Raw genomic sequence first — 27282 nt, 5'->3', positions numbered from 1 at the left:
TAGTAAGTTTAAGAAAGAATTTCGGCTTTAATCTCCAACCCAGACGCTCGTGGTGCGCTGGGGCCGAGATAAAAATTCGTCGAGAATATTTTACGTTTTTATGTCTTCCAGTGCTCAAAATGATATGCAATTGTGGCCCGGGGCACGTAATTTTATTTATAATTCATTAATAATAGTGCCCCTTGCGATAAACAAAAGAAAATATGTATTAACGAGTGCCTGGTTGTCGCGGAAGCGGATAGATGGCGCGATTCGTTCGGTTCGCGTCCGCCACCGTAGATTACAGCACCGTAGGGGAATAATATTATTTCGTTTTTATAATACGATTTTATAACAAATACACATCCCAAATAAACCAAACTTATTTATAATGTGTTACAATAATTTTTAAAACATTGTTTAAAAGATTCCGGGTGTAATTTGAATTATTATGTGTAACTGTAAAACACCATTGTTCATACAAAAACGTACTTGAAAATTCAACATTACTTTTAAATAACCGTACCGATTGTGCTGAAAATCGGTGGACGATCGTTAAATTACATATGATTAATAATTCAAACGACGAAAACATGATTGAAAAGTCAAATCGATGGTTGTTCCAATAAAGTGTAAGAGAGATAGATGCGGTGCAAGCGTACAATGAGCGTAACTTGACACATCGTAGTGGGACAATGTGCGTTAAATGGCACTTTTTCGTGCGTGCAGCCAGCGTTCATCAATTTATTAGATGTTTTCACATCAAAAACTATGGCTGACCTGACAATAGAATACAAGATGGCGGAATCCAATGTGACGGTCGTTACATCATAATGGTGGAAAGTCTTCGCACCGTTTCCAGACGAAGCCCATACTTCGTGGTAATCTCTTGAGCGACGGAGGGCTCCACTGCGAACCTTATTCCTTATTTTTTCTTTAATATGGGAATCAGTTTTCATTTATTGGGGACAACAGTGGTGTTGTATGCGGTTCATTTGGCATAGCAATTTTATCCCTCCGAATACACATCACTGTTGCTTTGCTTACATCTGTATAATTTGTCGCACGTTCTGTTTTTTTTTTTTGTGAATAGGAATCGAAAGGCATTTTTTACGAGCGTCTTGATCACACACTGATATTAATTTACTAATTATTTCACTGTTTGCTGTGAATCACTTTATTACATTTCTTACGCTTTATATTCGGCTCCATTACTCGTCGCACTGTACCTGCAAACATACTTCACACGGTTAGTAACGCACGAAGGGAGACGGAATACCCCACTGCATTACACTCCTTTTCCCTTCAACCCCTACTTCCCCTGTCGTCCTTCATTCTTTCTTCACAAGATTCCTGGCTCCTCAGTTGACGGCGGAGCTTCGGTGTTATACGCTGCCTTCTCGGTTGTCCCCCGCCATGCCTCTGCCCTCCTTCTGGTCGAAGGGGGGTATTTATACCTGACTGCCCAACGCCCGAAACTGCCGAGAACTCTCCAGTAGTCACTAGCTGCTGGTAGAAAAGCATGGCGGACTTCGCGCCACGTCGTCAGATGACCTCCGAAGTCGGCCGAAGCACAGCCCCCGCGATTGAACAGGCACCGCCACGGGTGCTGCGGGCGGTATCACAGTAGTAATCAGGCGCAGAGAACTGAAACACTTGCGGGTTCAAGCATAACCGTTACAATTGCAAAGTCATTTTATGAGTAAATTCATTTCAAGGCATTTTTCAAATATATAAAAAAATTATCTTTTGTTTTATTTTTAAATATTATTCTGTTATTGTGAAGTCATCGAAACTCCAGAATTAGTTGAGCTATAACGCACCACATGCTTCTTTGTAGCACTTACATTGAAGTATGAACATGTACAGCATATAATAGAATAACGTGAGCCAGTATTTTTTCATTATTAAAAAAATATTGTTTTAATAGTTTGCTTTATTTAAATTAAATATATATTAAATAGTTAACTGTGGGTATAGGTTAAACTGTCTAAAAAATTAAAAAAATTAAAAAATGTATGAAGTAATTGTTTAAGATATATTCAGTTAATTTTTATTTTTTACATTTTAACACAAACACACAAAGTTGTTTAGGAAAATTATCTTTCACAAAAGTAAGCAGCAAGCTTGTGCGTGGTGCGACAAGTCTCATTATGAAACATTCTATATAGGCCTATTAAGTATAGCCTATCAGCCTATCATCCATATAATGAAAAAAAATATATATATATATTCTTTCCTCGTGCCTGTTGCGTATAAAATATATTTTTCCTAGATTACTGATATTTTTGTGCATGAAATATTTCTTCTGGCATTACATTCAGGCAATTTTTTTATGATTTCGGATGAATGCACGTAACAAGTGGTATCTGTGAGAGCGTGTGAATGTCGACAGATGCCCGCCGTACTCGTTCCGCTGCGACTACGGGGGCTGTGTGGACGGGGAGAAGAGGTGCGACGGCGAGTTCGACTGCGTGGACTTGTCGGACGAGCGAGTCGCCGGCTGCAAGACGCCCTTGCCCAGTCCTCTGAGGCCGCCCAGCAACGGCACTGTCTGCAGGCGAGTCCTGCACCTTCTGACTGTACTCCTGTACTCTGCGCCTGGCACACCTCCATCAGCTAGGCTCCGGTTCAACTGCGTGCTTTCAAATCAGAATATTTGAAAATAATTATGACAGCCCATATCATGATTCGTAACATTCGTCCTCCTCTCGCTGTTCTTTACGCATTGCATTCATGCTTACGTAGCCGTAGTTTTGGGCCTAACTTTTCTCGAGAAACATTCCAAAAAATAAATATTGTATCGTACTAGCATCAGCACATACGTAGAACAGGTATTCATACTTACCTACATACTCTCACTGCAATCTCTCTATGGTACTTTCCAAAAAAGTACTTTCTCCCAACTGATTGTTTAAGATTTATAGTCGTAGACTACTCACAAACAGAGTACCCTATACATAGCTAAATAATAGAAAACTGTTTGAACATAATTGTTATATTCATACTAGCTCTATAATAATTATAATATGGTCTGCTGCAATGAAAAGGAGAGCCCATAATATGAACTGGGCTTATTGTTAATTATATATCACCACGAGGTCATGATAACACGAGGCCAGTGAATTAATTGCATCACTATTATTCATGCAAAATGCATTTAGTAAGTGTCTGGCATGGCATAGATTTAAGTAGTTCCCGAACGTCTTCTCACGTGGAAGGCAACACATTAATTTCTTGTTTTTCCTTCTAACGTAGAAATCACTGTAGGCCTATTACTTAAATATTAAAAACAAGATTTACTTTAATTTATTTAATGTTAACTTACTCGACACTGATTGTTATATCATACCTATTAGTAGTTTGGAAATGTTCCTCAGAGCGCAGTGTACAAGGTTGTGGTGCAGTATTGCAGGACAATGAGCGACCGACATCTTGGAATGTGATGTCAGGCCTCCATATTGAATGAACTTGACCCCTTAAAATGTGACTGAAATAAGATACCTAGGGATTAATAGTTGACTGAGAATACATTTTTACTTTAAAAATTAAAAATTAAAAATTAAAAAATATTTAAAAATTTCTTGAAAATATATTTTAAAAACTTTTAAAATTGTACTTCGTACGGCATGGACCTTGGAGCTACTAAGTTTGACCATTCCATGGGCAATTTAATACTTTTCTCGTATCATCCCATGGCGACAAGCACCATACTGACCCCGCCACTTTCGCCATGAAATATATATTGCATCGGCTAGTAATTACTAAAAATTAACCTCACAGGGATCGAACCCAGTACCCCTAACTTCCATGGAATAGGAAGTACATTTTAATTTTTTATTTTAAGGAAGATTTTGAAGAAATTTTGAAGAAATGCTAACTATTGTAGCAGTTACCATCGTGCGACTTTTGGAATATTTTTATATGGTTTTTCGTTTCATGGTTCATAGATCCGAAATCAAAAGTTTAGATATTTCATATATTTATATTTCATATATTCATATTTATATATATGTATATATATATACAATTTTGTGGATAACAGTCGCAATTTTTCACAAATCACTTCTTAAACTGATACAAATATCTAATTGTGGAAAATTTCGGTCCAGTTCGTTAATGGGCAATATCAGAAAAAAAGGATAGAAATGGGGAATGTTTTGAAAAACAGAAACAATTACTGTAACTCCCACAATATGAAAAATATCACATCCGTTTGAACGTATTATAACTCGTAGGAGTAATGCCAAATTCTTTTGTATGAATAATTTTTTGAAACGATCAAACCATAACTACAAGGGATTGAAAAAACAAGGGTTAGAAAATAAGAAATCATAACTCCCTTCATAGGCACAAAGTCGAATTCGTGCAAATTTTGTATTAATCGTATTATTTTTATCTCAAACGTTTATCTGAAATTAATTTTGATTATACGAACCATTGTTGCAGGGTTGAAAAATAAAGGGGTAGAATTAAAAAATAATAATAATACATAACACGTACACTGCTAAATCCGTCCTGTTGTATTGTAAAACCATAATTATTATACCATATATAACTTTCTTCAAAATAATTTTCATACGACCAACCAATAATGCAGCGGGTAAAAAAAAAATGGGTTGGAGGACAAAGAAAATCATAACTCCCTTCGTAGACACAACATTGAATTCGTTCAGATAGTTTTTAAAGCTTATTTTTTTTATCTCAAACTTTTATCTGGAACAATTTTTGATTTAACGAACCATTGCTGCAAAGAGTTGAAAAAATAAGGGGTAGAATTTAAAAAAAACTTCTTTACTCCCTTGGTAGGTACACTATCATATCTGTTCAAATTGTTTGTAAATCGTAGGTATAATGTTTATCAGAAACTTTTGCCTAAAACAGTTTTTGGTAATACAAACTATTGCTGCAAGGAGTTTTAAAATAAAGGGGTGAAAATTAAATAATAAATCATAAAATCAGCTTCATATAGGCCTACACTATTAAATGCATTAATTTTTAGTAAAACCTAAAAATATTATCTAAAATTTTCGTTCAAAATTATATTTTATATGACCAACCATTGCTGCAAGGGATGGAACATAACCGGGGTTGAAAGATAAAAAAAAACCATAACTTCATTAACATGCAAACTATCAAATCCGTTCAAATTGTTTGAAAACCGTATAAATTTAACACCTTTCTGCTGAAATAATTTTCCATACGACCATACCTGAAAGAGGTGGAAAAACAAGGGTTGGAAGTCAAAAAGATATATAACTCCCTTAGTAAGGACCCAATCGAATCCGTTCATATTGTTTGCAAATTATTATCTGAAACTTTTGTCTGAAACAATTTTTGATATGATGAGCCATTACTGCAGAGGATTGAAACTAACAAATTTATGAATCTAAAAAAAATTCATAAAATCCGTACCAGGTAGACTATCAAATTCGTTCTAATTTATTATAAAACCTGGAATTATTATCTATTAATTTTGTCTGAAATAATTTTTATATGCCCTACCATGATTGCAAGGGGTGGATTAAACAGGTCTTAAATAACAAAAGTTCATTACTAACTCAGTAGGCCACTATCAATCCGTTCCATATGCTTGTAATTACATTATTTTATCAAAATATTTTATATGAAACAATTTTTTATAATACTAAACATTATATAGGGTTGGAAAGAGAAAATAAATAAATCTTTCCTACCTGGCATACTATCGAATCAATTCTTATTTTTGTTTAACTGTCTAAATATTTACTAAAAGTATGGTAAAAATAATTTTTTGTTTACCCAGCCATGACAGCAAGACGGGAATCAGTGAGGTTTGAAAGTAAACACCAACACGACTCTGAAGGCAGTCAGCTGCGGGCTGGTCGCCAAGTGGGTCTTGTTGTTGCAGTGACGCAGAGTTCCGCTGCGCTTCCGGCCAGTGCGTGGACGTCTTCTCGCTGTGCAACGGCGCCACCGACTGCAGCGATGGCTCTGACGAGACGGAGGCGGAGTGCCGCGCCTTCAGGTGAGTCCTGATTTCGCTCTCTCCTGTTGAGTTATGCGCTCCTGGTGGACGCGGACCGCATCAGCACTGGGTGGACTGTCTGAACCACTGTCACGGTGGACTGACTCACTTGTTGCGATTTACTTTGTTGCCCTAGAGAGCCTGTATACTGCAGTTTTTGCTGTAGGGTGACTGCTGGAAAATATTCACCTAGATTTTGGTGTATTGATTTATAAACGGAAAAACAAACTTTAATTACCGTCATTTTGCAATATATATATATATATATATATATATATATATATATATATATATATATATATATATATATATATACACTACTAGACTGAAATGTAAAATTATAGAGATGAAAAATTTCGGTCGAGATCATAAATGGGCAAAATCGGTTTGCATCTGAAATGTTAGAAACGTGCCTAGAAAATTCCAAAACGTCCTAGAACCTACTGGATTATTCCAGAGTGCGTTGGCTGCATATTTAGTTTCCATAATTTTCTACATGCGTATTTAAACCTGTATTTGCATCTGTAACCGAGCATAAAGGGAGTTTTAGAGATTATGAAATCTGCTATCACTTTGAAATGTCAGTAATTTAACTCAGCAAGTGCCTTATTTATTTATACCTAATGTTTTAACAAATTGTGCTTAATTTTTTTGATCAATTTTAATAATTTTATTAGAAACGTGTAAGCAAATTTTAGCACCATTATAGATTCATACTAAGTATATTCTTAAATTCCTTCCCTTAAAGTTGTACGGCCATGAAATCCCCAAGTATGTCACTAGTGCTGCCATGTTTGTTTGAGAAGTTGGGTGTCGTTAATCACTGGCCGCAGGTGCCCCGGGTTCGCGTACCGCTGCGCGTACGGCGCCTGCGTGGACGGCACCGCGCGCTGCGACGGGACGCGCCAGTGCGCCGACGGCTCGGACGAGGACCCTGACCTGTGCGGGGGCGGCGGGTCGCCCGGGGGCGGCGGGGCGGCGGCCTGCGTCCTGCCCCCGCAGCCGCCCAGCGGCCGCTACTCCGTCAAGGGCTGCGGCGCCGCGGACTCCTCGCCGCTCTGCCGCGGCGTCGGGGGTGAGTCCAGGCCCGGAGGCCTTGCACACTTGGAGTGGATCCTTCTTTAACATTCATTACATGTGGTGTTCCCGAACATTCAGTTTAGCGTGGCTTATTTCACGGCACAGCTAGCAACAGACAATCTAACTTTAGACTTATTCGTGCATAAGGATTAGTGGACAATCCTTAGTCATCGCCCATATTAAAGTGGCTTTTGAATGCACTTAACAATGTTTTTATCACATTAGTAGCTATATGTTATGACATCGTTCACAAAATGACTTAGGTTATTTTTACTGCTCAAAGAACAATTGTTATGTTTGCCATGAATTTGAAACAAATTAGTTTTTTTCGAAGAAAAAAAGAAGAAAATATGATTAAATTTTTAAATTAGAAATAGTTTTTTATTAATTTTGGGTTACAACAAACTTAAAAAAAATTACTTACAATGGTGTTAAGTTCATCGTAGGGACCAAAACAACTGTAAGGGTAATTAAAGGGCATATTATGTCATTTACTTAAAAATTAGCAACAATTTAATAAAAAAACCTAATGCTCAACGTATTATCGATGTGTTATGATGATATGAGGATGGAGCATTGACGTAGGCGGGGAAACGGAATAAGTTTTGAGACAACACTCCACGCGTTTTCCACTTGCGAAATCTCACTCCGTGACTCGCCATAAATCAACTGAGAACTCATCTTTGGGAGGTAAGTGGTCTCACCACTCAATCAATTTGGTCACTGAAAGATTAAGTACTCGCGTATTTTTCCTCTCTATTATATAGAATACTAGCTGCCCGACCCGGCTTCGCACGGTTGTATTTATGGGGGGGGGGGGGGGGAATGAGACCAAATCTCCTATTTACAGTTATAATAAATGAAATAAAATGAAAATTAATTAATTTTGACAAAAACTTAATACAATGCTTTGTAATGTACCGAAGAAAAAACGAATAGCACCGATGGTTTCCCGACTCTCAAGCACGCAACGTTGTCATGGAAACGAAGTACCCACTGTTTCCCGGGCTTAAACACCAATCAACATTGATAATCAGTTTATTATTAATTATAAATTATTAAGACTATTAATCGAAATAAAAACTACCCTATCTCTCAAGTTGGAAACAATTACACATAAATGCCAATTTTCATCGAAATCGGTTGACTTGGTAAAGAGTTCACTGGACCTTTTTAGAAATCAGATGTAGTTAGTAATTGTCTTCTTTATTTGAATAATTTATATCACTTTCAAATCCCGACCGACTTTGTTCTACCAGTGTATAGTTATTTACCTGTAGGTATATATCTAAAAATTGGTGGTCTGTATTTAATGAGTGATGAGGACTACACTAACAATGAAATAGTCGTTGCCATGGAGACGAATGAAGCATCAACAATGCTACAGCCGTTGCCGTGGTGATTTTCTGCCAACTCATACATACATCACATTAGAAAACTCTAAAATTATCAGATTAAGACCATTAATCGAAATAAAAACTATCCTATCTCTCAAGTTGGAAAAAAATAACACATAAATGCCAATTTTCATCGAAATCGGTTAAGTGGTTTAGGAGTCCATTGAGGACAAACATTGTGACACGAGATTTATATATATTAAGATATATTGATAGATAGTTTTAGAAATTATTTTAATAATATTTTTGACTAAATTATTCCAAATGTCTGGACTTTATAATCACTACCTATGACTGTATGAATTTTGTTACATATTAAAAAATAGTACTGCTTTTTGGTCAATACTTGTATAGACTAGAGTTACATGAATGCTTAAAGAACACAATTCTAAGTTATGTTTTACCAATTAGATGGTTAAAAAAAATTTAAATTTTTATGAGTATTATTGTTATGCAAAAATTAGTGGCATTTAACGAAAAAAAATTCCTTTTGAAAAAGGTTGTGCAGGAGTAATGTCATTAATATTCCATGTTTTATTCGTAAAATTTCCAGTAAAGTTTAAACTTAGCTCTCATAAACCAATCCTATAATATGCTATTGTAGTTAGACTAGTTTCTTGGTTTTCTAGTATCTAGCTTAGATAAGTTAATGATTTTTTTCTCTATTAAGTTCTTAATAAGTGACATTCGTTTTTCGAATATATCTACTTGAAATTATGTATAATTATTATAAAAATTATATATATCTAAATTTGATCTAAGTGAAAATGTTGAGTTTTTATAATTTTTTATTATTGTCACTGAAAAGGGGAAACGTTACATTGTTAACTTTTTTGGGTCTCTGAAGTTTTAATTCAGCCTGTAGTTGTAAAACATGTTTTAAGAATATTTGGACAAAAACATCGTACTGCATTAATAGAAAAGGTTAAAACCTTTTAAGATAAACCTAAATTATTATTTTTTCATTGCAACTAAATTATATATTGTATTTTTGCGTGCTAATAATTTTACGCCATATAACTGTATTTTTTAATAGTGAATAAAATTATAATATTATTTATTTATTTCAGGGCCATAAAGTATGATGTCCGCAGGAATGTAGGTACAATTTAACCCACACAGTCAAGGTTTGATAAACTCCATGTATCATCTAAATGTAAATTAAACACTTCAGCGGACGAATACACTGAAAGAGTTTAAGTCGAAAAAGTTATTTTGATGTTGCCTTGACGACCGCGAAGCACGGCCCGCGCAGTTATAAAGGTGTCTTTTTTTTCACTTTCTTGTAAACAAATATAAATGTATAGTGGGCTTCAGGTTTGCACATTTCCATATGATAGAACATAATGCATACAAGTTTTTTTTATTTAATTTTTTGTCCAATTTGGTTTATATTATATTTGGTGATATATTATTTGTCTTTTTATAAATGCCATTCTTCAATAATATATCCACCAGAATAGTGTAGTGTTCACATGCTGCAGTCAGTGGACAGACGGCACGAGCATGAGAGAGAGCGTGCTGTGCGCAGGCACGGTCGTGACGGCGCCGGCGCTGCTCAGCTACAGCTGCGACGCGGGCTTCGTGCTGGACGGCGCGCAGTCCGTGCTGTGCTTCGGAGGGAGTCTGGCGCCCGAGCCGCCGGCCTGCAGGAGAGGTGCGCTAACAAGCCGTGTTGCACAACACCACACAGCCGAGTGAACATATATACTGCATAGATGTCGCCAGCCCAGGTTAAAATTTCTAATACGGTTTGAGGTAGTTGGTTAGTTCACCGCCGCAATCGCCACCATCTCTAGGACATCGACTTGTGGTGGTCCCTAGCGGACAAGTGTCGAACTCTTCAAACACACCTTCCCCACCCTCCCTCAAACACACGTTGTCCTCCACCCACCCTTTACCTCACTTCTCATCACAACGCACAAACTCCCGTTGAACGACCTTGAGCTGCAGTGAATGTTGGGTTGGTGGTGCGGGGAAATGTCAGCGGGTGACAGTGCTGCGCTCTAACGTGTAAATAACAACCTAAAACGATACAGGGCGTTACGGCAGCGCACTGCAGCGGTGAAGTTCCCAAGCTGCTCATCATACGCTCCTGAAAAACGTAGAGTAAATCCTATCCACTCGCGACATCTATACAGTATATATATTCAAAGACACAGACGAGTGTCAGGTCTGCGGGACGTACAGTTGAAGAACGGGAAATTTTTTGGTTTTAAAGTCCCGTTGATTGCGAATTCTCGGTCTATCAAGGACACGCATAGGCATAAATGTGACGCCAGTCTGCAACTTCATTTTGTTGGAAGGCATGTAACCCCTAAGGCAAAACTTTACGGATTTACCAAATGCTAGCGCGTTATAAATTCAAGGCAACGCCATCTATTGTTGAAGTTCTAAAATAAATTGTTATTAGCGCCTTTAATTTGCAACAGCGGCATGCTTTACTAAGCGGATGGGTTTCGCCAAGGAAAAGGATAGGAAGTTTCCAGACCTGACTAATGATCATCTGCCGGACGTAGAGAAATGACACAAACTCACTGCTTGTTTCTCTATAATCTCTAACACCTATGATGTTCTATAATAAAACTAAATTTACCTCTTATTCACTCCCTTAGGTATGGAATTTCATAATTATGTGTAGTCTATGTCCCTCTCTGGCCCACAAACTGGTATCTATATGCAAAAATATCCGGTCGATCTGATGCTACATTGCTGCGTGAAATGACAAACACATTTTCACATTGCTTATAGATAATATTTATATAATAGATATTTATGGGTAATGCAAGAAGAAGTAAACCTAGGTTTACCCTTTTTTTAGTATTATCCAAATATTAATTACTAAAATATATTTTAATCTTGCGATTATCCGTGCATGCCTTTAGAGAAGAAATAAGGTTATTGTGGAATGCTAGATCGTAAATTTTGTACATTTTCTTGTAATTATAAATCTTCCTGTGGGTCTGAATGTTTTTGAAAGCTACAGGGATGTCCATTACGAGAAAATTACAAACATCTTCACCGAGTGGTTTTTTTTCCCAGGTATTATCAAACGTGTGTGAAAAAGTATCGGCAACCACATTCTGTGTTCCTCGTATGTGTAGAACTTTTATATTTAAAATAAATATCAATCATACTGTGAGGGTTAGTTTCCCCGCAGAACTGACACCATAATGTGGGGCCTCATTACCCAGCGACCAAACTTTACTAATTGCCCAAAGTGAGCTAATAGCCATGATAACGCATGATTATCCATTTATTAAAGAAATTCAGCATGTTCTAAATAAGGCCTAAACTTGTCTTTACCAAAAACAACAGCTAGGAACTATACCTCATAGATGGATTATGCCTTTTACTGTTAAGTAAGATTCATGGATGCAAAGTCAATATGATGTCAACACCATAAAAATCTTGTGCCAAAACAGCTCCTATAGCTGAACCAGAGGCATCAGTTTCCAGAACAAAGGATTTTGAAAAATCCGCCATGCGGAGAACTGGGCTACTTATGATATAATTTTTCAGAATTTCATAGGCCTTTTGTTGTTTCTCTCCCCATTAAAATTTCACATTCTTCTTATGCAGATAATTGAGAGGAATTGCTTTCTCAGCTAAATCAGAAATAAATGTTCCGAATAATTGGATCATTCCAACTAACTGGGCCATACCCTTGGCATCGAAGGGTGGGGGAAATTCCCTGATGGCTATAGTATGCTCAGGAACAATGTAAATTCCTTGCGAAGAAATTTTATGACCTAGCAATGAAATTTCCTGAACAGAAAATTTAACTTTTTGTGGATTTACATTAGATCTGCCTTTTCGAGGCGAGATAAAACTTCACTCAAAAGTTGGAGATATTCATAAAAACTTTCGGAGTACACCATAAGATCATCCAAGTTATTACATACAAACTTAAATTTTATATCACAGAACATTTTATCGAATAAACATGTGAGTAATTGTGCACCTGTAGTAAGGAAAAAGGCACACATGTGAACTGATAAAATTCCAGGGTACCTATGCTAAAACTAGTAATGCGTATAGACACTATTTAAAGGTATTTGATCTATATTAGTGAAATATTTAGCTTTAGAAAATTAATTAAAAGCATAATGTAAATCAAGCAGAAGCATTGATTCTATCTCAATTTTATAGCTAACACGATGAAAGTCAACCAACCATTCGTATTTTACCGTTAGGTATAGGGACCAAAACACGAGACTCGCATATTGAAAAGTAGATGTTTCGATTATGCCTTTATCTAATATTTGCTGTATTTCCTTCCTCAAACGTTTCATCTGTGAAGGTGCCAGATGATATGGTTGACTTTAACATAACCTTTATCATGGAGTTTGGTTTCGTATTCGAGAAGCTTGGTAAGTTCGAATTCAGAGGTTGGGTATTTTGGAAAATATTCACATAAAATTTTGATAGCCAGAAGCTGTTTCTCATGTAGGTGATTCAAGGGGTCACATTCTTTATTATTGTTACTTTCACTTATAAATTCGGCAAGGTTATCATTATGCTGATTACTGTCTGCAAAATGAATTTTAAGATTAGGTTGGAATTTAAAGATAATGTCACCTTTTTCAACTGATTTAACAAGATTTCCTTATTTTAATTTTGTGAACAAATCGTGTGAAATAATAGAACAAATAGAACCTGGGTGAACAAGGATTACAGATCTGATCTGGAACATGCATACAGGCAATTTTTATTTCAAAATATTTTTGAAAACAAGGAGAGGATTCAAGTTGACAAAATAGGTAATCACTGTATTAATAATTACTGGAATGGGTGTGTTTGAAGGTTGAGCCACTCACTTTTCATCCTTGCTCTGTTTTTTTTGTTGCAATTACTGATGATATGGTTGGTTTGTTTCCAATATCTGCAAACTATTCCCTGTGTTGAACTTTGTGGAGTTTTTGATGGCCTGGATTGTGCTTGTACAAATGAATAATTGATATCAGAATTAAGGTTAGGCTGTGTTGCATTACACGAACTAAAAAAATACCTGGGCTGTTTACTACTTGAAAACTGAGGAAATTTCCTATTTCTGTGATGGTCAGCAAATCTGGTTTTCTGGGAGAAGATGCACATCCTATCAATCTCGGAGAATGTAGAGGGTTTAGTTAGGAAAACTAACCTAGATCTCTGATCAGAGGATAGTTGATCTAGACTGGTGTTTGAGTTATTTCGTAATTGTGACCCAAAACCGAGGGCCGGTGCAAGGTAAATTGGCGCCCTAGGCGAAAAACCTTTGTGCCCCCCCCCCCCCCCCCCCCCCCCCCAACGCCGGACACCACAAAAATTTTTTCCTTGCCTCAAAATACATCACGTAAGCCTAAGATTTTGTCAAAAATCAAATGTAAACAGGTATGTGTTTTTTTTTACTTTTTTACTTATTACAAATCATAAACAAGTCACCGTGGACTTTAAATAATTACTTATATCAATATTAACATTCCAAACTGTTACAAAAATCCATTTTCATCTAGTTTCAATAATCGTTAAACATATGATATCAGCTGTTATGTGTCGTGCTACGCCGCCCCCAGCTACTTACTTGGCGCCCTAGGCGGTTGCCTAGTTCGCCTATATGGACGCGCCGGCCCTGCCTAAACCAAATCTCTGTAAGACTTGCATTATTTGATACCATTAAAATGTATAACGGGGGGCATTCTTTTGTGAATATACTATACTGTACCAAAGTGGTGTTGGCCTACTGGATCGTGTGTTGACAGAGTGAGTGGGGTTATGTCCGCAGCCATGTGCCCCTCGCTGGGCTCCAACTCGGTGACGGCGGTCTGCAAGCTGGGCGGACAGCCGGTGGACTGCAATGGCGGCGCCTCGCCGGCGGGCACCGTGGCCACGCTGGCCTGCCAGGTGTCCTACCAGCTGGTGGCCGAGCCCGGCTACGACGTCATCCAGTGCTCGGCGCAGGGCCAGTGGACGCCGCCGCCCTTCGCCTGCACCCCAGGTCAGACGCCAGTGCTCGTCGCTGTGCCCCGCATCAAGGTCACCGTGCAAGTCGCGGTCCTGCCCGGGGCCTGGATCAGGTGACGGCGCGCCGCCCACTCTCCTTCAAACAAGTGTGCTGTAGACTCCCTCGTCCGCGTCACTGTTCTGGTAGCACATCCCATCCAACAGTACTGTTCGTTCGTAGCTGGGAAAAGGGTTTCTATACACGACTTGTTCACGGTCGACCAACCAGGCCTCAGGCGGTGCCACTATACCCACACAGGCGATCCCTGTGTCACAACAAAATCCGACTCTCCACGACAGATTTCCAATAAGTTCTCTATTTTAGCGTTCAACTTCTACGACCGGACAGTGACCCGTGAATATTTAAACAAATTAAAATAAATGTACCAAATAGTTATTTTATCAAAAAACATATTTGTTTTTACAATTGCTGGGTACACCGTACCACATTGACAATGGCAAGGTCTCGCTGAACCTTTTCCTAGGCTTAGTTGGCAATGTATTTTCACTATTGCACTATTTTCTTTGCGTAAAAAAACCTGAAGTAGATTTCTGTGATTGGGGGCAGGTGCGACAAAATCCAACCGGCAATTTTTTTTAATATAATTCGTCCCATCAACGGCAACCTACTTCAAAATGCTATTTATTAAACTTGTGGTCACATTCTCATTTTTCCTTAAAACATTACTTTTTCCTATTTAAAATGCACCGTCAACCATCTAGGAGTCTTAAAATCGCATTAAATGTTTTATAAAGGCCATTACATTACTTAATCTAAGTTTTGATTAATACATGCCATAACGTGATTGTAATGTTCCAAAATAACAAACTGAAACAAAGTATTCAATAAATTATAATTAATATTATGTATATGTAAAACCAATTAAATTTAATATCTTCCTATTAAGCAATTCCTATATCCAAATATATCTTTCCAAAAGCAAACGTTTTTTCTTTAATATGTCATTTGACGTAAATCTTTTCCACAGTATGTTTATTAAGTTGTCCATATGATAAAATTATTGAATAACGCCCGCATATTTCGTGAATTAATTTAAAAGCAGCTAAACTTCAAACACAAATACTCTCTAACTAGTTTAATATAAGGAACATACGTATCATATCACTTTATAAACAAAAAATTAACACAAATTAGTTGAACATGAAATTTTACATTAAGTTCTTAATCAGTCACTCAGATTTCAAACATTATTTTAAGATTATAGTTGCCTTTAGCACCTTTACCGATCCAGTGCTCATTAATTTTAAACCATGCCAAGCCTAGATTCGAACCCATGACCCTTGCTACACAGATGTAGCCCACAGCGAAATCAATTGTAGGCAGCCAGTACCCTTATAATCATGACGGATTAGAGTGAATATATAACGATTATATTAATTTTAATATTATATACTTAATAGTCTCTCACCAATTTGATGAAACTGTAAACACTATTAGCATATTGTCAAGGACAAAGATATTCGCAAAATACATGTCGTGTTTTTTTAAATGATGTTTAAGGTTTTTTATATATTGTAATACAATAATTAATTTTATTGGTATAATTGTGAACCAAAAGATTTAATTTATAAATATTCATTTTTCAGAAAATTTTGTAATGTGGTTTGTAATATTTGGGTGCTCTATAAAACAAGTATTTGATATGCATTTTAAATTAAATTAATTGTTTTCGCATATTAAATTTGTATGAACTTAGTTTGTGAAGTTGAGTGATAAGTATAATTGAGTAAGCCTCTAATTAAAAAACCTCGATTTCACTTTTCTAACCTTATTCAAATTGTGATATCAAAACCATAAACTGTTAACGAACTTGTATGAAGTATTTTTTATTTCACTATTTGATTCATTGCCCCTTTTAGGGGCTGGTTGTTACTTATTGACTGTCATAACGAATTTCTTGATAAAATTCACAAAATCTGAAATTATGACAGCAGAAAATTTACAGAATTTTTTCATTATAGAAAACTACTCAAATTCAAATTTCAAGTGACTTCTTAGTAAGAAATACGGAGAGATAAGCACAAGTACATTCATTCCATATTGTCTGTTTTTAAGCGTTAAACATTCTTAAAATTCGTTTAAACCTCAGTTTTTCCAAGGTTTCGTGTCAGAAATTTTAGTGTTCAAAATGTGTCACAAATATTATTTGCATTATTGTTTTACATGCTTTTTATATTTTAACATTTTAACATTCCTCGTAACTTTAACATTTTATTTTAACATGTATTACATACATATTACTTATATTACTTTACTTAAACATTCTTGTTACTTTTATATTAGTATCAAAATTTTACTAAATTTAAATTTTTTGTTGGCTTTCAAATTAGTTTATGTCGAAGCGCGTGGTAGTTTTTTTATGATTAAATACCTAATGAGTTTAGAGTATTTTAAAACCCTTAACTTCCCAATTAATTTTTTTATATAAAATTCAAATTTTTGGTTTGAACTTTATTTAATTAACATGAATAAACATACAAAATTTATGACTTTTGGACACACTAGACATTCCCAATGTCTTGTTTAGCTCTAATATCATATAATTAAACTAGTAAGAATAAACGCTTTTGACACATATTATTTATATTATTTAGTGCTAGATTCATTTATATTCGTTGTGATAATATTCAAAGCATTCAAGCATAAGCCGACATCACATTTACTGCATTTGGTACGCACACCAGATAATTTTTTGAGGCTATGTTCACCAGCACATATTCTTTTCTTCGGAATCTTTTGCACAAGGTGATTGAAGCCATAAAATAAAATTTTATCAGATGTTATATTTTTTTTTATGTATAAAAAGGCAAATATGGTCTCCCATAGCCTTTAAATGGATCGGCATTTTTTATTCAAATACACCAATATAATCACATGCCTGTACTTTAAGTGAGAGATTTTCTCCCAACATATCTTGCTAGTTGCCAGGAATTGTGAACAGACACGTCAATACACCATAAAAGAAGAGGCCAGTACCACTTTTTTTTCGAATATTTATACATAGCAATGTTTTGATCCATTCCACCAACACCGCCCGTTTTTCGTTTATATTCTCCAAAAAAGTAGAGGCTGCTGCACTTGAATCATACGTTTTTCTTTCTGAGAACACCGCTTTACTCGCGACTGTGGCCCAACACCAAGACAACTCGATGCTCTAGCTACCACAGAGTTGTCAACCCACTTTGAAACTAAAACACCATCTTCTTTGACAATAGAAGTTTCGTGGTAGCCCCTTTTCTTTATCGGAAGAACATTTTATTTTATTTAATCTGACATGACTTAGGGATCCTGTTTTCCTTAATTGTGCCTGTATACCACGATATTCTTTTTCTCTTAGAAATACTAGTTCTATAAATAAGATGTCAAAAAAGAAAAGGTAAGCTAATAATGCTTCACTGTAGTCATTAGTCATTTGTAACAGAGGAGCCTTGCCAAAATAATTTTTTTGAACTGTTTGGACTGGGAGACTTACCTTGGTAAATATTGAAATTTACAGGCTAACCATTAATTGAACATAGTGACCATATCATAATCAAAACGTATTAGCTCACCTCTAATACACTGTTTACAAGAATGTTTGCCATAATACTTAACCATACTTTCATTTAAAAAAAAAAACCTTACTGGGGAAGAAAATGCTGTAAACATTTTTTTTTCTTATATGTTCGAGCAAAATCCTTATTTTCCTTAGCTTATCACTGAATTTTATTTCATTGTTGTCAGCACAGTAGAGAAATATAAGAATCTTTTAAAACCGATTTCTTCTCATCCTATTACAAATAAATTCATTCCTTGTGTCCTTGTGTCCATACGATTTTCCCAGTATAGTATTTTATTTGGAGCACTGTTGTAACCATTGAGTATCAAAATTGCAAAGAAACACTTAAGTTCATCTTTAGTAATATCCTAATGTTCACAGTTTTTTAATTCCACATTTATTTGATTCTTTGACCAAGTATTAAACTAAATCATCATTAAATAATAACTAAAATAATTAAACTATTTAGAAATCCTTGTATCTGATATTACGCACATAAGGAAATTGTTTCAGAGAGGATTCCATATTTCCGTACGTGCATCTTCTTTCTGCCGATGGTGTCTAGCGATGAAATGCATTTGGTTCTTCGCCCCTTTTATCATGGTATCGTATTTATGCATGAGCTGACAGTTGCCTAACATACCAATGGTATCTAAAATTACACTTTCATATTCATCCCCTGAATCCTCGTGGGCGATTGTGTTGGGCTCTGGGGGCAATGTACATGTAGGTATCAGCAGTTGCAGCCTCTTCTCCATTTCATCCTAATAAGATATCTGCTGCTTCTTGAACAGTGATATCTGGCATTTAAATACTTTCCTGGTACCCGAAAAAAGCAGGGTGTTTATGGAATTGTTTTTAATTGTTATACACTTACATTATTGATATTTGAAAATTACACAAATTATGGCGTCATCAAATAATCTGGCAAGTAAACAACAAATCATTTCATATAGTATGCATAAATACATACTAGCATGTATATGCTTATGTTTGGAAAGCAAATTTGTAAGGCTACCAGATTATAATTAAAACATAACCTATAACCAAAACGTCCACAAAGTGCAAAAGTTTCTATCACTAATGCCTAGTGTGTCATTTAGACACAAAAGTATTTAACTGCACATAACATAATGCCAATGCAATATTTTGAAAACATAACCTAGTTGAACAGTTGAAACAATAATAATGCAATTTAAATAGATAAAGTATAAAAAAAAGCAATTTAAGTGAGAAATAATTACTCTGTACTAATATCCATGATTTGCATATTAAAAATACAAGAAATGATTTTATAGAGGTTTGAATAATGTACTGCAGATGTGTCGATATGGACACACGGAGAAGTTAGGGGTTTCAAACTAATGAAAATTGTATCATCATACATGTGAGGGTAACCTGTTCTGCTTAAACAGAAATATGTTTTCTGCATGAATTAAACAGTTATGCAGAAAAAAATGTAAAATATGTCTCTGGTGTTGGGAGCCCTTTTTAAAACCTAATATTTTTATCTTGTTATGTATGGTCAATAAATATTTTTTATCAGCATTGGTTTTAAATTGTATTTATTAAATTTATTATCGAAGATTTTAGGCTGTTCATAAAATTGTCTTGCAAGTCTAGTGAATCATTTTTACGTATTTAACCAAATCATTCATTTTTTTCCCTGAAAATGTTTTATTACAATTTTGTTGCATCATGTTTATTTGCAACTTAGATAGTTAAAAAAGTTGTGTTTTTAATTTTTTTGTAATTTACGACGTTAGTTTGTATTAACCATATTGCCGTCACACATTGTTAGTATTTGTTTCATTTGAATATAAAAAAGTAGTGGATATAAAAATAGTTAATAAAAATATTTTATAAGAATAACTTTACGTCATAGGTTTTCGTCAAACTTTTTCTGTGTGTACATGTTTATTTCGTGAGATTGGAGAAAGGTTTTTGTCGGTTTTTATTTTTTGAAATTTTCTGGTTAAAACTTTAGATTTTTTTATCTATGTAGCATTAATTTTCTAATGTTATATATATATATATATATATATATATATATATATATATATATATATATACAATAATGTAAGTTAAGTTTTTGTTTTGTTTAGCTCATTAAATTTATGCCAACGATCAAACGAAGAATATTTTTAGTCACTCTACTTTATTTTAATTTTGTTGTATGGATTTACACTGAAACAGCGGGCACATAGTTTTGTGTGCTAACCATAAATCAATAGCAAATATTTGTCTTAAATACATATATTCATTGCCGTATGAACTTATTAGTTATACATTTTATATAAATCCATTGCAAGTAAACGTAAGTCTTTAAAATTTGTATAACATTATTTATTCCACACTTGGGAAATATCCGTATTCGATATCCAGCGTGATATAACTAGAATTTTTGCTCTTCGGAAACATAGTCAGTAGTGGGATATATCTCGTGTAGATACAGATATTCCCCCTACTCTTACGTTCCATCACTGACCTCTCACCTCTCACTTACCTCTTATGAACGTCAGGTAAATGATATATCTTATTAAATGTTCATTTTTTTCATTTAGTTATTTAATTGGATCTTAATAGGGAATCCACAGTGTCCGAAGATTATGAATAGTGTTTTTTTATTGTTGTAAATAATGTTTTCTGTCTCCGTTATATATGTGTTTTTTGAAGGCAAATTTCAGAAGGTTATCCGTAAAAATATATTACTTTAAAGCAACATTGCTAAAACTATTGTTGGAATAATTTTATCAAATTTAAGTTTATGTAACTAAATATGTCTTGCATTAATTTGAACTGTGTGGAACATGTTTATAACAAAATAATATATTTGTGTTCTCTCAAGAATAAGCATTATGTGGAAAGATTATATGTTTTATATTATTAAATATTATTTTGGTGTATTAAAATGTGATTAAAAGCATACTTACAGAAAAGACTATGGTATTTATATAATTATTCCTTTTTTATGTTACATATACTTCTTAAAGGTAATATAAACTTTAATTTTTGTATACAGCCACAACATTGGTTAGATTTTTGGATTTACGTCATAAGTGCGGTTTTAAAAGAGAGCCTAAAGTTGAAGCACACAGAAAACTATAGTGAACTCTTTGTTTGTAAATTATTTTTTACTTTACCAGTCTTCATAAATACTAATATACCCGAAGCTGTCACTAATTCGGCCTCTTTACCACTTGAGCGTAACACATTAGTGCACACAGCCGCCGAATACGCACCATCTAAACAAGAATATTTTTAAAGAGCAAGTATTCTAATTATTTATAGATTGATTACAATTATGTTTTTTTTTATTTTGCTGTGTTACACCTTAGATCTGCACACGGAAGCTGGAAGCAGTAATTTTGTGAGTGGAACGGAAATGTGTAACCATGGTGCTGCCATCTGTGGCGGATGGCAAGAACCAAAGTTCACAAAGCTAAAGTTAAGTGTTATTGTGTTTACCATGTAATGAATTTTAACAATATGAGCAAAATTTTATTGAAATTCACTGTCGGAAATTAGGTTTAAATCGGTGTTTAGGATTTTCCCCATCTTTTTGCACTTTTATTGAAGCTGTTTCATTTCACAGTTAGAAATTTCTGTTTGAAAATAAAATTATTTAATACTCAACGTAGCTGTTCCGCAAGCATATTCTAGTGACGGTTGCTGAAACAACATGTATTTCGCTTTACATTGTTTGGAAAATTTCTATGAGAAATTTTGTGTCCGATTTTCGTATTATAAGTGTTTTTCCAACATGAGAACACATGAATTTACTCGTTACTGAGTTTAGACCTAACACATCTCTGGCTATTAGGGCCTACTAAAAGACTCCCTCATATTTATTTTAATGTTTTCGGCAGTCTTTACTCAAAGAACAATTGTATAATTATCTTGAGTACATCAGACTAAATATGAAGTAAAGGTTAATTAATGTTTTTATGTAAACAGAAAATAATATTATATTTACAAGTTTTAAGGATGTTTTAAATGGTTTTTAACTGGGTTTATAATGTATTTCTTATCAACGTTTGGTGGCAAAAAATTTGTTTGAAATTTCCATAGCTTCTTTTTACTGCTGTGAGCATTATAATAATACGAGAAATGATATAATTATTTTCAGGTGAATCTTGAATGTTAAGAAGATAAATGTGGCATTTTCATTGACTTAGTTAATTGCAAAAAAAAGCCACTATTACTCATCACTCCCAGTTATAAAAATAATATGTACACAATATTTGCATAGTGAAGCGAAGTCTAACAACTATTCAAATGTTTTCGTGAAATGAAAGTGTCAAATTATCACGTTACTGTGTACTAGGTGGAAAAGTAAAATAAGTGGCAAGTTTATCTTTATTTTTAACAAAATATGTAGAGTGCTTAGGGAATTTATTATTATGATAAAAGTTTTTCATTTATACTAGTGGTGTACGAAAAATATTCAATAAATTTAATTATTTAAAATTGCATTACCAAAACTAACATAATTTATTAGACTAGAACCTAAAAGCGGTTTTGCTGCTCCACAGGAACCGATAATGCTTTAGTTTTGTCAGGTATCAAGCCTGCCTGTCAACCAGTCACAGTTAAACCGCGTGGTTCGGAACCTATTACGTTCAGTGTAGATTAAAACATTGGAGGTGCTGAATAAAATTAATTGTGAAACTAGTGACTTCCGATTGCAACTTCTGTGACTTGTTTCTCCCCCGAAAGTCGTATTAACCACGGATTTTATTTATGTTGTTTCGAATCTAGCGGAAAGATTTTTTCCCCTTGTCATTATATTCTCAGAGCCACCTGAGTTTACAAGGTTTACTTCAAGAGTGTCGCATGTTCCGCCTGTGTTAATGTAAAGCCAGCCGGCTGCTGTTGCGCTGTTGTTAAACTATTGATTAATACCAGCAAGTCAGAGTGATTAATAATTGGGCTTATGACCAAATAAATAATACTGTAGCTTATTAAAAATAGTACAGTAACTGTAAAAATGTTATAAAATTTTTTACCTTATTATAAGGGGTAACTTTAAAAGCATCGTTATTTTGTAAAAGTGACTGACAATTTCTTTCAAACATTTAGTTAAATGCTACGAGATAAATTAAAACTAACAGTTAAAAAAATTGTCAATAAAAAGACACGAAAAACTGTCTGTGACATACAACTATTTTATGTGGTATCTAGAGTGAATTTTCTTACTTTTTAGTGCAGTTACTCATGTTATGACTAGGATAATACTTTTCACTAGGGAATCACCCTTATAAAACACGGCCGTGTTACTGCAGGGGTTCTCCCTCAGAGTTAGGCATGAAGACATGATGTGTCATCGGGGCGATCGAGTATAGTTCCTTGCACATTTCTGCGTCTTCCACGCTGCCGTGAGCTGGTGAGTTTTCGTAGTGCCGTCATTGTTCTATCACCTCACAGAGCACTAGCTCTCAGAACCTGCTCATTCTGCTAACGCTAGTCCCATGAGTGGATACAGGACATCCATTTCATGTGCGTGGGGTCTTCTTATACATTGAATCTCCTTTATACGGCCGAAGTTATATTCAAGAGTTGAGCGCTGTAGGATTATTTTTGCTCTTACCATAGTATTGTCTCTCTACGATATCAAACATTGCCAAATATAATATTTACTAGTTTTACTAGCAAGCCCTGGAAAACGTGTTCTTTAAAAAAATTATATAAATTAGCACAAAGTGGTTTTAGGTTTATATTTCTGCTTAAGTAGTATTAAATTTTTTTTAATGTTTTTGAAATAAATAATACATTATTTAGAACCATTCATTGCTTGATCCCGATTAAATTTACTAGAAAAACCAAGAATTTTTATATTTGCAAACGTATTTCCAATTTTCAATTCCTTTTTTTCCTACAGTGTTTTTTTCTGTAGAAATAACATTATTACAAAATATACTTTGAATTCGTTTAACAATCTTCGTATGCGGGTTCATCAAGAAACTTAAACTTTAAAATATGTTTACGACTTTTGGTCTAAAGTATTTCCCAATGCTGGTATACGACTTTCAATTTGAAGCTTATCAACAGTTTTATTCCCACGAAGTAGACAAAGTATTTATGATAGATATCTAAGTCTCTGAATATGTTTATTAGACCATAGATTTACAACCACCATTTAAACTTTTTCTTTCGTAAAAATAGTTTCATTCAAATAATGGGGAACAACAGCATAATTTTCCATAAATTTAGTTTCGCTGAAGATTATTGTGGTTTTTAACGTAAATGTCTTACGGCAGCAACTGGTTTTTGCGTTGGTGGTAGAACTATGACGAATAAACATTATCGAAATGCTTAAAGTCCCATTTTAAATAATTTATCTATTATTTGCAATCAATTATTTGTTCAGAATCATCAGCCTTGAGAAGTGCCTGAGACCTTTGGTCATAAATATGTTTTTATTTTTGTCCGTAATGAAGGTGCAGATGAAGTTTGCAGGTTAGAGCAGCTCTGAGCAGCCAGCCGCCGCACGTACAGCTGGAGCGCACAGCAGGTGTGCTCTGTGCTGTGCAGTGGGCCATGCAAGCAGGCGGGCGCCGTGTGCTTGTTGGCAGTGTGCGGCACGCGCAACCCGGACGGCAAGACCTTCGTGTCGAACGGCGTGGAGGCCAAGGTGGGCGAGTTCCCGTGGGTCGTCGCCGTCTACCGCAACAGCACCGAGGACTTCAAGATGAAGCAGATCTGCGGCGGCTCGCTCGTCAGCCTGCGCCTCGTCGTGTCGGGTACGTGTCCTCGCCCAGAGGGTGCCACCTGAGTAGTATGTAAATGTGGCTCCGGGGACAGGCGCCAGGCGCTGGAGCCGAGAGCCGATCCACATCTCTGACGTCACGTCCATATCTGTCGTCACGGCGGCCATCTTGAACTAGCGTAACGGGACACAGCGTACCGGGACATAACGTAACAGGACAAGTAGATCTCGGCAGCCATCTTGGATCCGCCATTTTGGATGACGTAATTGTGTGTTCTCGAAAATTCCGGTGATGTGTTTTCCGCCATTTTGAATTATGACGTCACCGTTCAATTTACGTTACGGCCGCCATCTTTAACTTTTTTTATTATCCGATTTTAATGAATTTTTTTTAAATTATAAAAAAAATTTAATTAATAAAATGTTAATAAATTATTTATAAAAAACAAACATTTACGAAACGGAGCTCGGAGTGATCGGTTCGAACCCGACGAGGGCAAAAAAATTAAAAAATGGCGACCGAACTTTCCCCCATGGTGGCTGCTGGCAGACTGACTCCCACCACTTGTTTTTTCAAAGCATATATAACGTCAGGTAACATGACGTCACGTCCGCCATCTTGTCTTCGATGCTGGAAGCCATCATCATTGTACCGTCGGCGAGAGTGCGCTGATGACATGTTAGTTTCATTCTTATCCGCTAGAGTGCAGTAATCAATTATTACTGTGACACCCACCATCTTGTCATTTGACCGCCATCTTGGAAATCCGTAATTATTTAACTAGAAATTCGGGAAAAGTTCCAAAATTCATTAAAATAAGTTGGCAATAAATATACTAATTGATTCGATCGATTCCCGTCCTCGGTTCGATACGCGATCGATGCAATAATGTTTTAATTTCATGTAAAAAATAATAATTTCAATAAACCATGTTCAACATTCGTAAAGAGACTTTAAATCCTCTACTACCGTCATCCTATCAGACATCAAGACCACCATATTGGAAATGCGTAATTTAATGCTAGAGATTCGGGAAAAAGTTCATTATTCATTAACTGAATGTGTAATCTATATACTGATTGATTAGATCGACTAAGATCCTTGGTTCGATCCCTGGTCGATACAAAACAACTTAAATTTAAAAAAAGTACCAGAAAAGTGTAAGGTTCGAGAAATAAAACACCACAAGTTCTATTTAAAAAACTTTTATTACATACATACTACACTATTACAAGTACAAAAAAATACACAGACAAATTACTAAAGTCTTGTGGATTCCTCGATTCAAACAGTCTTCTTATTGTACGGATTAAGCCTTTTACATGACTTTAAATGTCTATCCGATCCGTTCATCACCGCAGCCAGAGACGTACTGAAGTACATATCACTTATATAGTCTAATTAGCCGGTACAACACATGAGTCAAATCAATAACCATGTTCATTATACGTCTCGGAGCATTTTTTACAGTGAAGATGTAAGCTATCAAGACGTGAAATTAGTTTATTGAAATTATTGCACTGAAATTGTATTCTTTGAACATTATTAGAACAACCGCTTCTTTCATGTCTGCGAGCATTTGAGGTGATAGTAAATGATGCACCACAGTATTTGCACTGATGCGAAGTACGCTCTTCATTAATTGAAGTATTCAATGCTGATGAAACTTCAGCTGATGGTGGAACAGCACATATGGAAGTCTCCTCCAGTGTTGACGTCGACGTTGCCAACGGGATATGCCCCACCATCGTCGTCGTTATTGTCATGGTTCCCGTAGTTGATGGTACAACCTCCATCGAGTTCGACATTAAAGACGGTAAAGATGCCATCGAGGTCTCAAGAACAGGTAATTACGCGACTTATGCACCAGAAGAAACAAATTAGGTGATCCGTACACCGTGGACGGCAGTAACAAACTGAGCGTCCAGCTGTCTAGGACTCGTTTATATACATGAACCGGTTGGAATAATGCGCTAGTCAAATCAAGAACAATTTACTAAAATACTAGAGTCAAAACAAAATTAAAAAAATAGAAGCACCATCAACAAAAAAAAAGGAAGCACATTTGGAAGCACCATCAAAAAAGGAAAAACAATAGGAAGCACCGTCAAAAAAAAGGCAGCACATTTGGAAGCACCGACAACGAAAAGACAGCCCCGCCATCGAAAAGGCAGCACATTCGGAAGCACCGACAACAAAAAGGCAGCACATTTGGAAGCACCGACTACGAAAAGGCAGCATATTTGGAAGCACCGACTACGAAAAGGCAGCACATTTGGAAGCACCGTCAACGAAAAGGCAGCACATTTGGAAGCACCGTCAACGAAAAGGCAGCACATTTGGAAGCACCGTCTAAAAAAAAGGCAGCACATTTGGAAGCACTGACTACGAAAAGTGAGCATATTTGGAAGCACCGACAACGAAAAGGCAGCACATTTGGAAGCACCGACAACGTAAAGGCAGCTCATTTGGATGCACCGACAACGAAAAGGCAGCACGTTTGGAAGCACCGACTATGAAAAGGCAGCACATTTGGAAGCACCACCTACGAAAAGGCAGCACATTTG

At 35.6% G+C, this 27282-nt stretch overlaps 1 protein-coding gene across 1 annotated transcript in view; it reads left to right on the top strand.

The window, feature by feature from the left end:
• The window catches only part of LOC134527436 (modular serine protease-like), a 79232-nt gene that overhangs the window by 20997 nt on the left and 30953 nt on the right, over nucleotides 1-27282 (top strand). Inside the window, exons 4-9 of the mRNA XM_063360116.1 lie at nucleotides 2375-2539; nucleotides 5870-5986; nucleotides 6820-7061; nucleotides 9995-10120; nucleotides 14228-14440; nucleotides 24581-24748. Of these exons, the coding sequence (XP_063216186.1) occupies nucleotides 2375-2539; nucleotides 5870-5986; nucleotides 6820-7061; nucleotides 9995-10120; nucleotides 14228-14440; nucleotides 24581-24748 (1031 nt within the window). The remainder of the gene's footprint in view (nucleotides 1-2374; nucleotides 2540-5869; nucleotides 5987-6819; nucleotides 7062-9994; nucleotides 10121-14227; nucleotides 14441-24580; nucleotides 24749-27282) is intronic.

This window comes from Bacillus rossius, chromosome 1 (assembly GCF_032445375.1).
Source record: "Bacillus rossius redtenbacheri isolate Brsri chromosome 1, Brsri_v3, whole genome shotgun sequence".
Taxonomy (NCBI): Eukaryota; Metazoa; Arthropoda; class Insecta; order Phasmatodea; family Bacillidae; genus Bacillus; species Bacillus rossius.
Note: the sequence above shows the minus strand (reverse complement) of the source record. Positions and strands in the feature narration are given on the sequence as shown.